The sequence below is a fragment of the Chelonia mydas genome, chromosome 5 (genome assembly GCF_015237465.2).
Source record: "Chelonia mydas isolate rCheMyd1 chromosome 5, rCheMyd1.pri.v2, whole genome shotgun sequence".
In the NCBI taxonomy this organism is placed as follows: domain Eukaryota; kingdom Metazoa; phylum Chordata; order Testudines; family Cheloniidae; genus Chelonia; species Chelonia mydas.
Genome location: NC_051245.2, coordinates 15,115,287 through 15,132,472, shown reverse-complemented (window position 1 = coordinate 15,132,472; position 17,186 = coordinate 15,115,287). Strand labels below are relative to the sequence as shown.

General features: G+C 38.9%; 1 protein-coding gene across 6 annotated transcripts in view; it reads left to right on the top strand.

Annotated features, from left to right (window-relative positions):
- DYM (dymeclin) overlaps positions 1 to 17,186 on the top strand; it is a 375,287-nt gene that overhangs the window by 182,352 nt on the left and 175,749 nt on the right. For all 6 annotated transcript variants that reach the window (XM_037902496.2, XM_037902497.2, XM_043547069.1 and 3 more), the window contains 2 exons: positions 1,969 to 2,147; positions 12,362 to 12,487. In XM_037902496.2, coding sequence (XP_037758424.1) covers positions 1,969 to 2,147; positions 12,362 to 12,487 — 305 coding nt within the window. The remainder of the gene's footprint in view (positions 1 to 1,968; positions 2,148 to 12,361; positions 12,488 to 17,186) is intronic.

Genomic DNA, 17,186 nt, shown 5'->3' with positions numbered 1-17,186 from the left:
GCAGTTGTTTTGGATTAATGGAATACAACCTGACAATGGTTTATTCTGGGAATATGGAAGGAAAAGGAAGAGAAAAGTAGTGGCTTTTTTAAAAACGGGAGTGTGTTTGATGCACAGGAGTTTTTGATGCATATGCTGCACAGATGTAAAGGTTTATTAAGAAAAGTTGAAAAGCATAGTAGAGAAGTGCAGGACTGCTCATTTGAAGATTAAATTCGTATTGGCTTGCAGTTCTTTTCCATAGCAGCATAGCTGGTGAGAATGTTGAAGTCACTACTGTTTTCATGGTGGTATAATGTGTAATATTTGATCATTCTCTTGCTTTTATGAAAAATAGAGGATTCACATGCAAAGTATTAGCTGTTCTCCAGCACCCCTAATATGCTAATTCAAGTCCTGGGGAGATTAAGAGTAGATTCTGAAGTTCTGATCGCTTTGGAAACTCTATAGCTGACGCTGTTACGTTAAACAATGTTAAAACTGCTTAGTCCAATTTTCAGCTTTTGAAAGTTTGGTATGGAAAGTAATCAGCAAATCAGCTCAGACACACACAGATATGCTTGCCTACCTTCACCATGGTGATCACAATTTTAAAAAAACCACAACAAAAATAAACAAAACCGCCCGCTAGGTTTTCCATTCTGTCTTAAAAATTACTCTGGGCAAGAGAGCAAGTGTTATCTTGAAAGGCTGCTTTAATTTTTCCTGGTGCTCCAGATAGCTCACCTTCTCTGAAAATAAAGCTATGTCCAGTTGACTTAGTGCAGCATTCTGGAAGCTGATATAGCAGGAAATATCTTTTTCCATGTATCCACTTACAAGTTTTTTTATTTTAAATGGACATTTCTGAGCTGCTTATATCTCAGATACAGTTGAAAAGTCACATAGTTCCACAAACATCATAAAAACACACAGAAACCAGTTTTCAACCTTTTTTTACTGTTACTTTCATAATATTCTGTTCTGCTTCCATCTCCACCTTCACCCTAAGTTATGCCATACACACCACAACCACCTGACACAATTTTCAAGGAGTTAAACTGTGCTAAGTGATGTTTCAAATCACATTAGCTAATCTAATTTAAAACAGCACACACCTTTCTTTCTAGTCTAACCAAGGCCTATATTATGGCCATTGAACATAGATTACTTAGGGTATGTCTACACTTAAAATTCTACAGCTGCAATACTGTAATGCTTCAGTGTAGACACTCACCACAGCAATGGGAGGGGTTCTCCCATTGCTATAGTTAATCCACCTCCCTAAGAGATAGTCGCTAAATTGAGAGAACTCTTCTGCTGACCTAGCACTGTCTGCACGGAGGGTTAGGTCGGCATAGCTCAGTCTCTTTGGGGTATGGATTTTTCACAACTCTGAGAGACGTAACTAAGGCAATTTAAGTTTTCAAAGTAGACTAGCCCTTTGAAGGATTAATACATACCAGTAAATACAGAAGTGATACTCCTAGAGCACTGTAAACTAAACCCTACTTGGATCATTTTGGGACTAGAAACAAACCTACTCCTTCATGTTCCCTTGGAATTCTAACTCTTAAAAAAAGCCCTGTAGCTTCACCATTACCCAGCATTTCCTGAGGTGCCTTCTTTTCTTACCTTGAGAATCAGGAAGGGAAATAAAGGGTGACAAGGCTGCTTTGTTACAGGCATGACTGACTGTGAGTTGGAGGGAGGAGCAAGAAAGACTAATATGGGTATAAGGAAGGCTCACCAGTTCTCATGTGTGATAACAGTTGTAACTTTGACATAACTAAAGTTTTATGAGACTTGGCTAAGGTTTATGGTCACCAGTAAAAGTTGAACCAAGACTGACTGAAGATTATTTCTGCAGGTATTTAGCTCCAGTTCTTTCTGTGGTGCCTGTGTCAGACATGAAAGTGTCTGTAAAACAAACAGAAGCCGAGGTGGTAAATTTTTTTTTTAAATATGTTTTTGGTTTCTTTATTCCAGATAGCACTGCTTTTCCTTCACCAAGTCCACATGCTTTCCAGATTAATTTTAACAGTTTGTACACAGCTTTGTGTGAACAGCAGAAATCTGATCAAGCAACTCTCCTTTTGTACATATTACTGCATCAGAACAGCAATGTTCGGACATATATGTTGGCCCGCACTGATATGGAAAATCTTGTAAGTATTATACTGCATATTTAATACTTAATATTTGGCAATTGGGGTTGATTTGTGGAGGTTTGTGTATGGTTGTGTGATGTCATTCAATACTCTGGGGGTAGAGAGAACATCTATAGGACAATGGATTGTGAATTACTTGTCCATGATTCATCATGTCTTGTTCATATTATTATGCTCAGCATGTGACTGGATTAAGAGATAGCACTGATAAAAGTATAAATCTCTGGAATGTAAGCAAAATTGATAGGGAAATTTAATATGTTTAAAATGCGGGGGGGGGGAGATTGCATAGAATAAGAATGGCATGGGTGGGCCAAGATGGCAGGAGAGTTAAGACCATAGGTGTTTAGTGGCCTGTGATATACAGGAGGTCAGGCTACATGATCTGGTGGTCCCTTTGCAACTTAAATTTTATGACTCTGATATTTTTAACAGGGTTCCAAAAATGCATTTGCAAACTTGCATGTGCAGAAACTTGTATTTGCACAGACAGATTCAGTATCAGCATGCAGCTCCGCATGTGCTTGTATAATGTGACATGTTGTAATAGGCCTATATAAATTTGGTCCTTAGTGACATGATGGTCTTCCATTTGTTTTAGATATAAATATCATTAGTTGGTATTCTTTAATGAATAATGTGAGAGAAATCAAAAGGAAAACTTTGAATTCATATAAATAAACTGTGTTTCAAGCTTTCATTAGCCAGGAAACTATTAGTCAACACAGATCTAAATGTGTTAGAGTGTCAACAGGTAAAAATTTGTGACTATTAGTTAAAGGTGTGATGAATTGTCCACACTTCTTATGGTATTTCCTAGAATAAGGAGCACAGCTTCAACAGTGCCCTCCAAACTGTTCCTGAGTTGTTATTTAACTGGGATAGCCTCTCCTGACCATGGTAAAGCCACTTCTGCTCAAATTGGGCAGCATCTTCTGAAGCCGCTTACTAGCTTTACCCCTTCCCTGTTTTCAGGTGTCCTAACTACAGGAGCATGAGAGGTGGTGTCCACCCAGAACAGCTATTCTAAGATCACCATCTTTTCTCTTCTGCTCTTCCCTCCGCTGCCCTGTTTGTGCATGCACATACCCCACATTTAAAATATTAGGAACAGACCTCTTGTGCTGCTTTTCCCCCCCTCTCTGTTAAGGATCAGTAGTGAGCAAAATGCTGTGATCTTCATTTCAGGCTCTTAAACTCTTCCTGCCTAATGATCCTTACTGGACAATTTCTCGTCTCCCCTTCACACACTACAGTTGGTATGATATAGCCCAAATCTGTTGACCTTCAGGATATGCTCAAGAAACTTAATCAGTTTTATTATTTCCAGTTAATTATACTCAGACTGCAAAGCTAAGTAAGTTTTAACTGCAGAGTGTAACTACTTGGCTTATTAATGTAATGAAAGTTGACCTGTTCCGGAGTACAGAAATAAAACAGGCAATTCTAAAGGTTCTGGGAGGGAGGCTGTCAAAGTTTAGTTAGAAATGTTATGGTAGCAAAAACTTTCTAACTGCTTTGAATTGAGGTCATGACTTGGACTGGTCCGGAACTTTTTTCAACTAAACTTTTTTTATTCAGGAAAATGCTGTGTCAAAACTGAAATATTTTGTGGAAACATTTTGCTGGGGAGGTTTCTTGTCAGGGTGAGGGTTAAAAGAAAGACCTTCCCCAGAATACCCAATAGTCTGGTGATTAGGACACTAACCGGAGATGTTGGAGAGACCTAGATTCAAGTTCCTGCTCTGCTTGATTTGGCTATTGGCTATTCTGGGGTTGAGGAGGTGTGTGGCTCCTCTCTCTCTTTATTTTTTCATGAAAAATTTCAAAAGGTCTGTCTCATTCCAATGCAAAGCTGAAACAAATGTTCAAACCTTGAATTTTTTTGTTTTGTTTTCCAGCAGCGCTAGCTGCAGCTAATGGCCAGTGTGATCCTACCTGATCTGTGGTTCTGTAGTATGGCAGTTTATAGAACATCACTTTTCTATATAGTGCAGACATGCTGGCAATCTTTTATGCAAATCTTATTTTATAAAAATTCTTGTAAGGATGGAATTGGATGTCTCAGGGGTTGGTAAAAGAAAAGAGAGCCTTTCATAGTTAGATAACCTAACAACCTAGGCTGGATTTCAGTGAGCATCTGAAGGCTGTTTGGGGACCTGTATGGAATGTGTTTGGTCTCGGTCTGATTCCTAGTGGACAGATAAGGACATGATGAAAATTAGCACTCATAGGCACACTTGTTGGCAAATTCAGGAAGGAAGCCAGCTACTGAACTACCAATGAAGACTGATGACTCTCTATCCCCCCTTACTTGAACAGTCTAGGTCAGGGCTGAGTCATTCTGGTGGATCAGTTCTGTGGATCAATAGTGGCATTAAGTTTCCAGGCTGTCAATGTGACAGGCACTAAGTGTACTAGTTTTCTGTCTCTGTGGAAAAATATTCATAAGTTTGGGGGTTTTTGCTACTTTTTGCTAGTTTTTTTAAATTATTTTAATTGATATACTGTGGACTTTGGACGTTTCATTAGGGATTATATGTCAGAACTACTCCAGATCTTTTATTCTGTGATGTAGAATCTCATGGTGTACTATCCTCCTTCCTTCCTCCCTCTCCCAATAAAGTCAGCTGCCAAAAAGCTGCTTGAAAGCCCAGAAATAACATGCAAAGGAAAACGTCTTGCTTTCTGAAAAGCTGACAGAATGAAAGAAAACATCACTGAATAATCATATATATTTATATATGTACCAGGGTATGGAACTGCCTGTTCTACCCTATAACAAGTACAAGTAAAAAATTGCTTAGATGGGTTAGGTGTCTTCAAATCGGCAGGGTCTGATGAAATAAAATACTCAAAGAGCTGACTGCGGAGATATCTGAGCCATTAGCGATTATCTTTGAAAACTCATGGAAGATGGGAGAGATTCCAGAGGGCTGGAAGAGAGCAAATATGATGCCAATCTGTAAGAAGGGGAATAAGGGCAATTCAAGGAATTACAGACCAGTCAGTTTAACTTGCATACTGTAGCTGGAAAGATAATGGAGCAAATAATCAAGCAATCAATTTGCAAACAACTAGAAGATAATAAGGTTTTAGTAACAGTCAGCATGGATGTGTCAAGAACAAATCATGTCAAACTAACCTAATAGCTTTCTTTGGCAGGGTAACAAACCTTGTGGATAGCAGGGTAGCAGTAGATGTGGTATATCTTGACTTTAGTAAGGGTTTTGATACTATCTTGGCATGACCTTCTCATAAACAAACTAGTGAAATATAGCCTCGATAGAGCTACTATAGGGTGGGTGCATAACTGGTTGGAAAACAGTTTCCAGAGAGTAGTTATCAATGGTTCAGAGTCAAACTGGAAGGGCGTATTGAGTGGGGTCCTGCGGGGATTGGTCCTAGGTCCGTTTCTGTTCAATATCTTCATCTGTGATTTAGATAATGGCATAGAGAGGACATTTATAAAGTTTGTGGACAATACCAAGCTGAGAGGGGTTGCAAATGCTTAGGAGGATAGGATTAAAATGAAAAATAGTTGGACAAACTGGAGAAATGGTCTGAAATAAATAGGATGAAATTCAATAAGGACAAATGTAAAGTACTCCACTTAGGAAGGAACGATCAATTATACACATACAAAATGGGAAATGGCTGCCTAGACAGGAGTACTGCAGAAAGGGATCTGGGGGTTATAGTGGACAACAAGCTAAATATGAGTCAACAGTGGAACACTGTTGCAAAAAAAGCAAACATCATTCTGGCATTAATTAGGAGGAGTGTTGTATGCAAGATATGAGAAATAATTCTTCCACTCTACTTTGCACTGATAAGGCCTCAACTGGAGCATTTTGCCCAGTTCTGGGTGCCACATTTCAGGAAAGATTTGGCCAAACTGGAGAAAGTCCAGAGGAGAGCAACAAAAATGATTAAAGGTCTAGAAAACATGACCTATGAGGGAAGATTGAAAAAAGTTGGGTGGTTTTGTCTGGAGAAGAGAAGACGGGGGGGGGGGGGCGAGGGGGAGGCAGGGGGAATATGGTAACATAAAAGGTTTTTACAAGGAGGAGGGTGAAAAATTGTTTTTGTTAACCTCTTTGGTTAGGACAAGAAGCAATGTGATTAAATTGCGGCAAGGGACATTAGGAAAAACTTTCTCACTGTCAGGGTAATAAAGCACATAAATTTAGTAAGGGGCATCCCTACTTCATATTTGGAAAGGAGATCACTGGGAAATACTCTCAAATTGTTGCAAGAAGCGATGCTGGTGTTGCAGTAGGTGTCACTTTGCAAAGCCAGTGCCCCAACGTGGTGTCATGGAACAGCTTTTCAGATATAAAAACAAGCTGTGTATTACTTGTGTTCATGAAAAATGTTGACTCCTTCTGTAAGGATATGGATTGTTAACCCTGTTTTCAAGGCTAAATATTAGTTGGGTAATTGCAAATCAATATTAAGTATGCTAAATGTAGTTTCTAATGGATGCAGTAATTCTTTGTTTTGGGTCCTGTACGGTTGTGCGGTGTTGCTATGGTCTATTCATTAGTTGCCTCTCTCCTCCCAGAAATGATTGTATTTAAGGAATGGATGAGATGATGTATTATTATAGAATATGATGATTTGTTATAATTTTCATTGGCAAAAATTTGGTATGAGCATATTGATCATAAATATTCACACCATTGTATATTTTGTCATGTACTTTAGATAAGATGTATATAAAAACTTTTTTTTTTCCTGGTTAAATAGTCTCTGGCCCTGGACCAACTATAGTATCTATAATTTTCAGTGTCTGTTTTTATTTGGTCCGCATTTGGGGGACTAGAAGTAATTTTTTAATGGTGAATTCTTTTTGTAAAAATGTCGGCTGATTAAAGACCGCTCAGCGACAAGGAAAGAAGAAGTAGACCCAGTAGAGGTGAGTTAGTGTGTGTCAGGCGGGCCCATTGTGCAGAATAAATGGTTTATTACATGTTTTTGCAGTTTATTTCATGTTTTGTAGAAGTAAAAGAGTTTATTCAATGAATATCAGTACCACATATGCAGTAGAGTAGTATAAGGCAAGATCTTTGAATGAAAGGAGCATGTTAATATCTTATTTTTAAATAATGGATTTATAAGCATAAATATATTTCATATAGAAATATTTTTATTAACTCTAGTATGTGAAAATGCATTTATTGAGAAATCTGGAAGTAAGAATTTTGGTTATGCTTAAATGCAAGAGATCTCAACTGCACTTAAAATATTTTGTCAGTGACCAAGCCCTTGTGTATATAGTGATTTAGCAATTTTTTTATTAATGAGAATTAATAATATTTCGGTACTATCCACTGTGTGCCCGGTGCTGTCCACACACACAGAGGCACACATATAAAGACTGTCACTTCCCTGAAGTGCTTACAAACTAACACAAGATATAGTACATGAAGGAGGAAAAAGAGAGAGACAAAAATATGTATTTTAATTACCACATTAATCCCCATTTAATACCTGCAACCTAACCAACATTTGTTGGCTAATTTCTTATAAACATTATAGCAGGACTGGGCCTTGAAGAGAGTTTGGAGAAGGAAAAGGTATGAATAGAGCTGGTTGGGAATTTTCCAACAAAACAAAGCTTAATTGGAAGATACTGATTCATCAAATCCAAAATGTTTTGTGGAAGCATCTTGGTTCATGAACTTTCATCTAATCACATGCAGATTTTTGTCACAGCCCTGCCTGCTTTCTTGTAGGCTGCTGGGGACACCGGGCTTCCAGGTTCTGTGGCTCCAGGCCAGCCCTGCCTCAGGATGGGGACTGTGGAATCCTGGATCCCTAGCCCCAGGCAGTCTGCAGGGCTGGGCTGCCCCAGAACTGCAGACCTTAGGAGCCCTAGAAGCTGCTGACTGAAACTGATACGATTCTTGTCAATTTCACAACTGCAGCAGTGATACTGATCAGATGCATGTTAATTTCAGTAGCAACTGGCAGGGTCCTGGGGGAATATATTTAGTTTTGCAAAGGCCACGTGTCAGTGTTTCAGAAACAAAAATGTTTCAGAATTTCTGGTTCACAGGAAATTTAAAAATATCTAAATTTGCGGTGAACCAGAAATCTTAAGGTTCAGATGGTTCCACTTATGAATCATTTCAGGTTCAATATGCAAAGGGCAGCATGGAAGAGGGCACAATAACAGTTGTTAGGGAAGCAAATGGGTGTTAAGTCTGGCCTAATTCCCAGAGCAGAGGAGGCTTGGGCAAAATGCTGAGAGATAAGGATATATAAGTAGGGAGGGGCACAGATATGAAAGGCCTTGAAGGTGAGGACAAGGAAGTTAAATTTGCAGTGAATTGGGGAACCTGTGGAGGGCTTCAAAGAGAAGGTGACATCGGAATGATAATGAAGAAATCTAATTTTAGAAGCTGTGTTATAAATGGAGTGTAAGGTGGAAACAGGGGTGTCTGGTTTATTTCCAAATTACTGCTGATTGAGCTGATATACAATATTTCACTCAATGCCAAAAAGGGTGCTTTTAGTTCAGTTATCCCTGCACCTTTAATGCCGTGGGTGCTTCTTGAACATGAATACACTTCTCCAGCTATGGTTTATGAACTAACATCCTTTCAAATAGAGATAATATGTATCTTGGGCGGTTCTGAAGGAACATGTGTCCCAGATGTGCTTGGTTCAGTGTTATTCAGCACTAACAAGTCTGCTTGACAATTATTACAAGGCCCTATAACTTGCATGGCAACATATTAAATTTTGATTAGTAATAAATATTAACAGGTTTCAGAGTAACAGCCATGTTAGTCTGTATCCGCAAAAAGAAAAGGAGGACTTGTGGCACCTTAGAGACTAACAAATTTATTTGAGCATAAGCTTTCGTGAGCTACAGCTCACTTCCTAAGGTGCCACAAGTCCTCCTTTTCTTTTAATAAATATTAGTATTTTACTGTAATAAATCCTACAGGACTAAAAAGCTGATGTTCCTATATTTCTCCACTTAGCAGCCATCCAAGAAACTAAGTATTTACCTCACTATTTACCTTGGGGAAAACTTCAAAAAGCTTTTTGTTGTTTTCACTGCAAAGCGAAATTGTAAATGAAACTCTGCAGTACTTTTATATTACTTTATGTTGTGCAAAGAGAATTATCATCTATTGGAATTTATAACTGTACTAGCACTAGGAAAGGATTTGGATTTTGAATGTATGCAATGCAAAACCATGTGCAGTATACATATAGTAGAACCTCAGAGTTACAAACACCAGAGTTACGAACTGACCTGTCGCCACACACTTCATTTGGAACCAGACTTACACAATCAGGCTGCAGAAACAAAAACAAATGCAAATACTGTATAGCACAGTACTATGTTAAATGTAACTACTACAAGAATAAAGGTTTCAGAGTAGCAGCCGTGTTGGTCTGTATTCACAAAAAGAAATGGAGGACTTGTGGCACCTTAGAGACTTACAAATTTATTTGAGCATAAGCTTTCGTGAGGTACAGCTCACTTCATCGGATGCATTCAGTGGAAAATACAGTGGGGAGATTTATATACATAGAGAACATGAAACAATGGGTGTTACCATACACACTGTAAGGAGAGTGATCACTTAAGGTGAGCTATTACCAGCGGGGGCGGGGAGGAGACGACCTTTTGTAGTGATAATCAAGGTGGGCCATTTCCAGCAGTTGACAAGACCATCTGAGGAACGGTGGGGGGTGGGGAATAAACATGGGGAAATAGTTTTACTTTGTGTAATGACCCATCCACTCCCAGGCTCTATTGAAGCCTAAGTTAACTGTATCCAGTTTGCAAATTAATTCCAATTCAGCAGTCTCTCATTGGGGTCTGGAAGTTTAAAAGTTTAAATTTTTTTTTGACAAGGTAAAGAAACTGTTTCTGTGGTTGTTTCATTTAAATTAGGATGGTTAACATCAGCATTTTTCTTCTGCATTGTAAAGTTTTAAAGCTGTATTAAGTCATTGTTCAGTTGTAAACTTTTGAAAGAACAGCCATAATGTTTTGTTCAGAGTAACGAACATTTCAGAGTTACGAACAACCTCCATTCCAACCTGTTCATAACTCTGAGGTTCTACTGTATTTTAGTTGGAAGCAATTGGAGCTGTGAGCTCAGGCAGTAAGCCTTGTGTGAGGTAGTTTTGAATTTTTTTCTTTTTCAGTTGAAAAACTTGTGAAAGACAGAACAAGCCAGTAATAACACTAAAGAGTTCTAGGCTTCATGTCAGAAAAACAAATGTCTTTAGTCATTATCTGCTTTTCTTATGCTTAAAAATATCAAAGAAGGGGTGATCTAGATGGCAGTGTTCTGTGCTACCATCCAGGAGAACTGAGTCCTTCTCTAAACTTGTTCTCCTCGCCTCAAGGCAGGAGTTCCTGGGAACGCAACAGAGAGCGAGTGAGCACACGTTGATTCTGATTGGAGCTGGGAGATGAGTGTCTCGTATTCCTTAACAGAAATGCTGAGTTTCTAATGAAGGAATTGTAGTGGCATCTAACGCTGGTGAGCGTTGTGTCCATTTCAGCCATAACAATGGTACTTGTTATATTTAGGGATAGATAGAAATGAAGAGCTGTTTGCTCAAGGATATGGGGAAAACCGCTTCCCACTGAGGGATGGGGAAGTAAATATATTTTATTTTTAGCACTGATATTGTGCTGTCTGCAATACAAATGTTATAACAATGTTGTCTTCGTTTCAATGATCATGTAGTTCAGAGAAAAAAATTTCAATCCCTACTATTGCAGGATGTAGAAAAATGAACTGTTTTTAACAGCAAAGAAGTGACTGTTTGAAATCCCTAACTTTTGAATTTTGTAGAGAAAGATGTTTGGTTCTAATGATGGGAAAAACGTGTTTTTAAAAAAGTCTCATTCTTTCCTGTGGTGTTATCTTCATCCTGGTTAATGTGCCCCAGAAAAGGTATGTGCCAGAAGCCCATAAAGACAAACCCACTGGTTTTATAAGAAACTGTAAAAATGTCTTTAATGTGTCGAGCCAAAACAAACTGTTTTGGAACTTGGTGATTATAACAGAACATTTCTGGTAATTTTAGAGGCATATGATGCATTCAGAGTACTGGCTGGTCACCAGAAAAGGTTTCACATGATTCATCCTGCTATGTTCGGTTTGTTTTTTAAAACATCAAGCTAAGTCTTTAAGCATCTATAATCTCTTAGGAAGAGTTCTCTGTGCCTCATTCACTCTTGGAAATAAGAATCTTCTGAAGTCCTTTTACTATATTATTTTGAGATTTAGGAATCATGGGAAGGGGAAATTATACTGAGCCAATGTAAAGCTAATATTCAAAGAAATGGTGAGGAGACAGTATTAAGTTTAGGCTGGAGTTTGAGGACAAATCAAAACTAGAGTTTAGGTACTAATTCTGTGGCAATGAAATCCTGTCAGCCCTTCTTTCAAGACTTTGGCTCAAGCTGGCCATCTTGTGGAAATGTTGCAAGACCTTGGGCTGAACTCCCATAAGAATGGGAACACTGAAACACTGGCAGTATATGAATTAGAATTGGAAAAACAGGCTTTTATTGGTTTTGGATCCAACCCAAATTGTTTTTCAGATCTGGGGATTCTAATTTGGTCACCTCCACCCCTTTAAATTCCAAGAGGTTTGGATTAAGGTGCCATTTTTTGCCCTCCTCTGGTTGTACAATGGTTCTGAATAGCGCAGTTCAGACACTGTCTAGCTATGATGGATGGGACAAAACCATTTCAAACCATAGTTCTGTGTTGACTAAACCTTTGTAAAATGTTGTGAGGAAGATGATTGAGCCCCGTGTATTGTAGCCAGGCAAACTGTGTTTCAACTGAGTTAGCTGTGGACTGGTATAAATTTGGTTCAGCAAACAGTTTTTCTATCAGATGGGAGATGGAATTTTCAGAGCCTTATAGTAATTGGTGTGGCTAGGAATTCCATTGATTAGGAATTAAAATTCAATGTCTCACTACAAGAAAGAATATGTTTAGACTGTTAATGACTCTGACGGAGACATAAAAAGCAGATGGAAGGCCTTTGAGCATTTTACATCAGTAGTTAGGGGTGGCTATTTCAGGAGGGAAAGGATGCTGTGATATTATGAAGGACAGGATGACACAAGGAGGGTTTAAAACCTTCTGTGTTTATTGTTTGTGATGATTGAAAGGCTAAACTAATGCATTCTTATTTTTCCCCTCAAGGTTTTGCCAATTCTTGAGATTCTCTATCAAGTTGAAGAAAGGAATTCACACCATGTTTACATGGCTCTTATAATTTTGTTGATCCTTACAGAGGATGATGGCTTCAATCGATCTATTCATGAAGTGGTGAGTTACTGTTATGGTAAATAACTGTTAGAAAATAAAAATCATTTAGATGTTTATCTGAATAGAAATAAGCTTGCACGTTTCAGGACAATAATTGTCTCCTCAGTAGAACTGGTTTACAGATTAAATTTGCTCTTCAAGATTTGAGGATATATACTCATTTCCTACAGGACTAATTAAAAGAGGGTTACAAGTTTCCTTTCAATAATCTTTGTTTAGTGATGTGTACAAATGATTTTCCTGCCACTAGGATAACTTTGTTCTTCTCTGGTGTTTCCTCTTTCCAACTGAGCATGGAAGTAGGCAGGCAGGTTGCCTCAAGGATACTGCCAAGGAAGAAAAAGAAATAGAATGATGGGTAAACAGTCCTATGCTTTCACAGCAACCTTACTTAAGCAGCTTATATTTCAACTGAAGGGACTTTAGTGGGAGTTTTTATTTCCCAAACTGGATGTAACTTCCTTACTTGGCATCTCCGGTCTGTCTTTCGTCCAGATTAATATCTTTTTTATATTAGCCATATAACATGGTCCAAATTCTGAATAGATTTCATTGGCCTTGATCAACTGTGCTAGAGACTGACTGGGATGGTCGTTCTAGTTTCCTAGCTTGTAAAACTATCACAATGTAGAAGAAGTTTTATCTAATTTTATCTGATTTTTGGCTCGGACATGCAAAGTATCTCTTGGGATTATCTGATGCATTGATTCATAAAGGAGATGTGAAAAGCTGAAAGCAAGTGTTCAGGTAGTTAAACAGAATCTTTCTCATAGGTAAGTTTGTCCTGTCTTAGCAGGAATGTGACTTTTTCCCCAGGTTATCAAAATGATAGAGGTTTATAAAAACCCGAGAGAGAGAATTTTGGTCACAAATTTCTGTAGCCTCATAGGAGATTATGTAGATCTATATGTAGAAAACAGGAGGACTTTGTGTGTATGTGAAATTTCTTGGGACTAATAAGCAACTTTTGGGATGAAAACAGACGGCAAATATGCAAACTGCTGAGGCCAACATTTCTCTGGAGACTTTTCCTTCCGCCCCACACAGCATGGGTGTATATATTTGGATGCAGTGTCTATAGATTTAGTATCTCCTTAACATTCAAGTTTTTTGCTCATGAATTGAGTTTATTGAACTATTGAGATACAGTACGCCACCACCTTGCCATCACTTCCTTGCCTCATCTTTCTTCATTTATTTTAAAGGCTTTAAACATGCTCTGTCAACAGATCTCTCATTGTTTTGGCAAACATGGCAGATTTTCCTAAAATGGCCAGTCTAGGTTAAGCCATGGGGTGAGAGCATAATTCGCGTTCTATATCCATTTAATCCTTGTAATCACTGCTGAGATTGCCAACATTGGTGTAATGGTGGCTTTATAATGTGAGTGATATTTACTATCTCCCTTTAATTAAAACAAGTATTTGCCCTCCTTTTTCCTGCCAGTTTTCACATGCTTCCCCTTCTCTGCCTCTGTTCTCTTTTCTTTTCCATATCTTCTCTTTCACTATTTTCTTTGCTGCCTTATCTTATGCCTCTGTTTCCCTCTTCAGCGGAGGATGCTTGGTAGGATATCCTTTGGTGGCTCCAGGTAGCCAGGACATACATCTTTTTGTTCCTTAAATGAGTACTATGGGAATGGGGGAGAGAATCCTGGGCCTGTGGGCTGCTGCCTGAGCCCATAGTCCTGTACATGTGAACTGCTCATGTGACCAGCTTCTCGCTGCATCTGGGAAGAGGGCCAAAAATGGATGACTTTCAGGGAGTTGCATGCTGCTCTATCGACAGCTGAAGGAACACATTGGCATTGAGTTAGAGGGCAGACCTGGGCGTCATCCAACCTTTTCCACCCTCCTCTGTTCCTTTCCTCTGTGCAGTCCTCTTTTCTATCCCTTCTTTCACACCCCATGAATGGTCTGTACTCCCCTCTGTGCATAAGGCCTAAAGTCAAACAAAATGCACCTTTGCTACTTCTGTAGCATTGCTTACATTGAACTCCAGGGCTTTTGTTTCCCCTTGCAATCCAAAACTTTGTCACAGAGGTGGACGGGTGCAATGAAGAGGAGAGGTTGGGTATCTCCTGCCCTCACCCAGAGAATTCAGCTATGGGTGTGCAGGCCAGTTCCCATTGCCTTAGCAGCCATGACACTACAACATTGCCTTAGCAGCCATGACATACTTGACTAGAAGTGGGTCAAAGACTATGACCCTGAGGCCCCAGGATTCTTGTGTTTCAAGAAAATTCCCCTCCAATCATTTGCTTTACCCACGACCCTGGGCAAGCAGCATTTTCTGATTCTCTTGTTTCGTTCCTAATTCTGAACATCACTGAACTTTGTGGAAGAGGGGAAGAGAAGGAGGATTTCAAAATCCAGATACGAATATTGCAGGTTAAGCCCAACCCTGTTCTGATGGACAGTTTGTGAAAGGATCTTCCTGATGCCAGTTCCTGAGGACCCACTCACCTGTATATGGCTGTCAGAAGAAAATAAAAGGACAGATAAAGCCATGTTTTTTCTTTTCCTCTGGAAATCAGGTGTAAGAATGCACTGGTGCATCTGACACCAGTTTACATCCTTTTCAATGTTTTTAGGTGTGTATTCTCAGTGTGAAAGGTGTGGGACTAGCTTCCAAATAGATTTTGTATAGTGTTAATTAGTTTCATTAAATGTGTTAAATCTCAAACACACAACTCCCGAAATGCTGAGAGGCTCTCATAGGGAAGAAAAAAACTTATCAATGAAGAGAAGGGAGCTATCTAAATCTGTCTGTAAAATGTGAATGTCTAGCACCAGTCATACAACCTGAATGAAGCTCTTATTCACTGTAAGTATTTATTGCATTTTAGCAATTTCAGCAGGAAGCTTCTTCCATCACTTGGCCGAAGTCAGAGAAAATGAGAGAATAATTTAATGTATTTTGAGTCGACCTGTTTTTCTCTGTGCTGATGCATATCCTGTAATGTTCTTATAACAGTCATTACTGTGTGATCCATTTATGGGCATATTTTCCTTTGTGGTATTACACCCACATTTATTTATTTATTGATTTTTAAGATTAATTTTAGTAAGCACAGTTTTATAAATCTCTGTGATTATACAGACTGGTAAAGAGCCCAGGAAACCACAGAAACTCTTCTAACTGCTAAAGGGTTTTTATTTAAAATAAATGTGGTCTTAGCTGCATGGAAGAGGTGATCAAAACATAGATCTTGTTCCTGCAATTGACTCCATGCGGGCAGACCCCTGGGACTCGCACAGAACCCACTTTAATTCAGTAGTAACAATGGAGTAAACGGATGCGTCTTTGGTGAATTGATTCCCTCCCACCCATCCCCACCCCCCAGCAACATGAAACCATAATTTAATTGAGATCTTCAAATGAGATGCAGTGTCACAAAGTTTTATGGTACTTTTTTCCTACAGCCAGCTGTATTTATTTCTAAATGTTATTTTGTTTCCAGATTGCAACAGTACACTTAAAATGAGCTCTTCAGTGACTTCGTGCTGCCCATTAGCAAATGCTTCTGTAACTCTTCATAGCACTGTACAAATACTAACGAACACCTTCTTATAGCTCTCTAAATTAGCGTTCCCCAAACTGTGGGTTGTGACCTCAGGGGAGTTGTGAGACATTGGGGGGAAATAAAGAAACCACAAGAAAGCCAGAATAGGTCCCAATTGAGCTGGCTCCTGTCCCGCAGGCTGGCTGGGCTGGGCTCTCCGCTCTCGGCATTGTGACCTGGCCTCTGGTGCATGGGGTTTGCAATGCCAGTCGCTCAAATTTGACCCAGACACACCCCTCTCCTCTGCCCCCCCACCCCGCCATGGGGGCTGGGCCAAACCTCAGTGGTGCTATGACGCTGTTATCAAATAATAATAACTGGAAATATGTTGTGTATGTTGCAGTTTAAAATTTTAACACTGAGTCAGTCTTCCTCAGATTCTGAAGAAGTGCCTCATAATCAGAGCTGTGGGAAATTCTGAGGTTTCAGTTCTCAGAGTTTCATGCAAACACATTTTCAAAGTACTGTTCTCTTGGGTCTACAGCTCTGGTTTCACTTTGAGAATTCAGAGCAAAACTCAAGTCAAAATTTGCAGACTTTTCTCTGGGTATTGTGTGCAAAGCTTTAGGTTTTATTTTCATTTTCAGTGCAAATCCATATATCGTACCAGATTTGTTTGAAACTGGGTCCGCATTCTGTCTCAAAATGTTTGAACCTTAGCAAAACTTTCTTAAAACCTTAACTAAATTTTGAATTTATGAAACCTTAAAACCTGATAAATTGAATGTGTTTTGGGGTTTTGTTGTGAGCATTTTATGCTGCTTACTTAGTCATGTTGCTTTTTGTGAGATTGTTTGCTGAAGAATAGTTGAACAATGCAAGAAAACATACACGGCTGGGCTAGTAATTGCTTCTGTTTTGTAGCTCATTGTCATTTTGATAAGAAATGTATTTTCTGTTATGATTACTCTTTATACCCATTAATTTGTAAGCTTCAGTGAGAATATAGAGGCAGAAATGTCACAATTTCTCTAATTAAACCTTAATTTAAAGTTCCTGTTTTTTACTGAGAGTTTATGGATTTTTTTTTTATGAAGCTACTTTGAAGCTGAACAGTCATGTAATGAAATTTTATTGTGTGTGAAAATAACACATTTTGTCAAGCATTTAAAAGCACTTTACAAAGACAGAAGT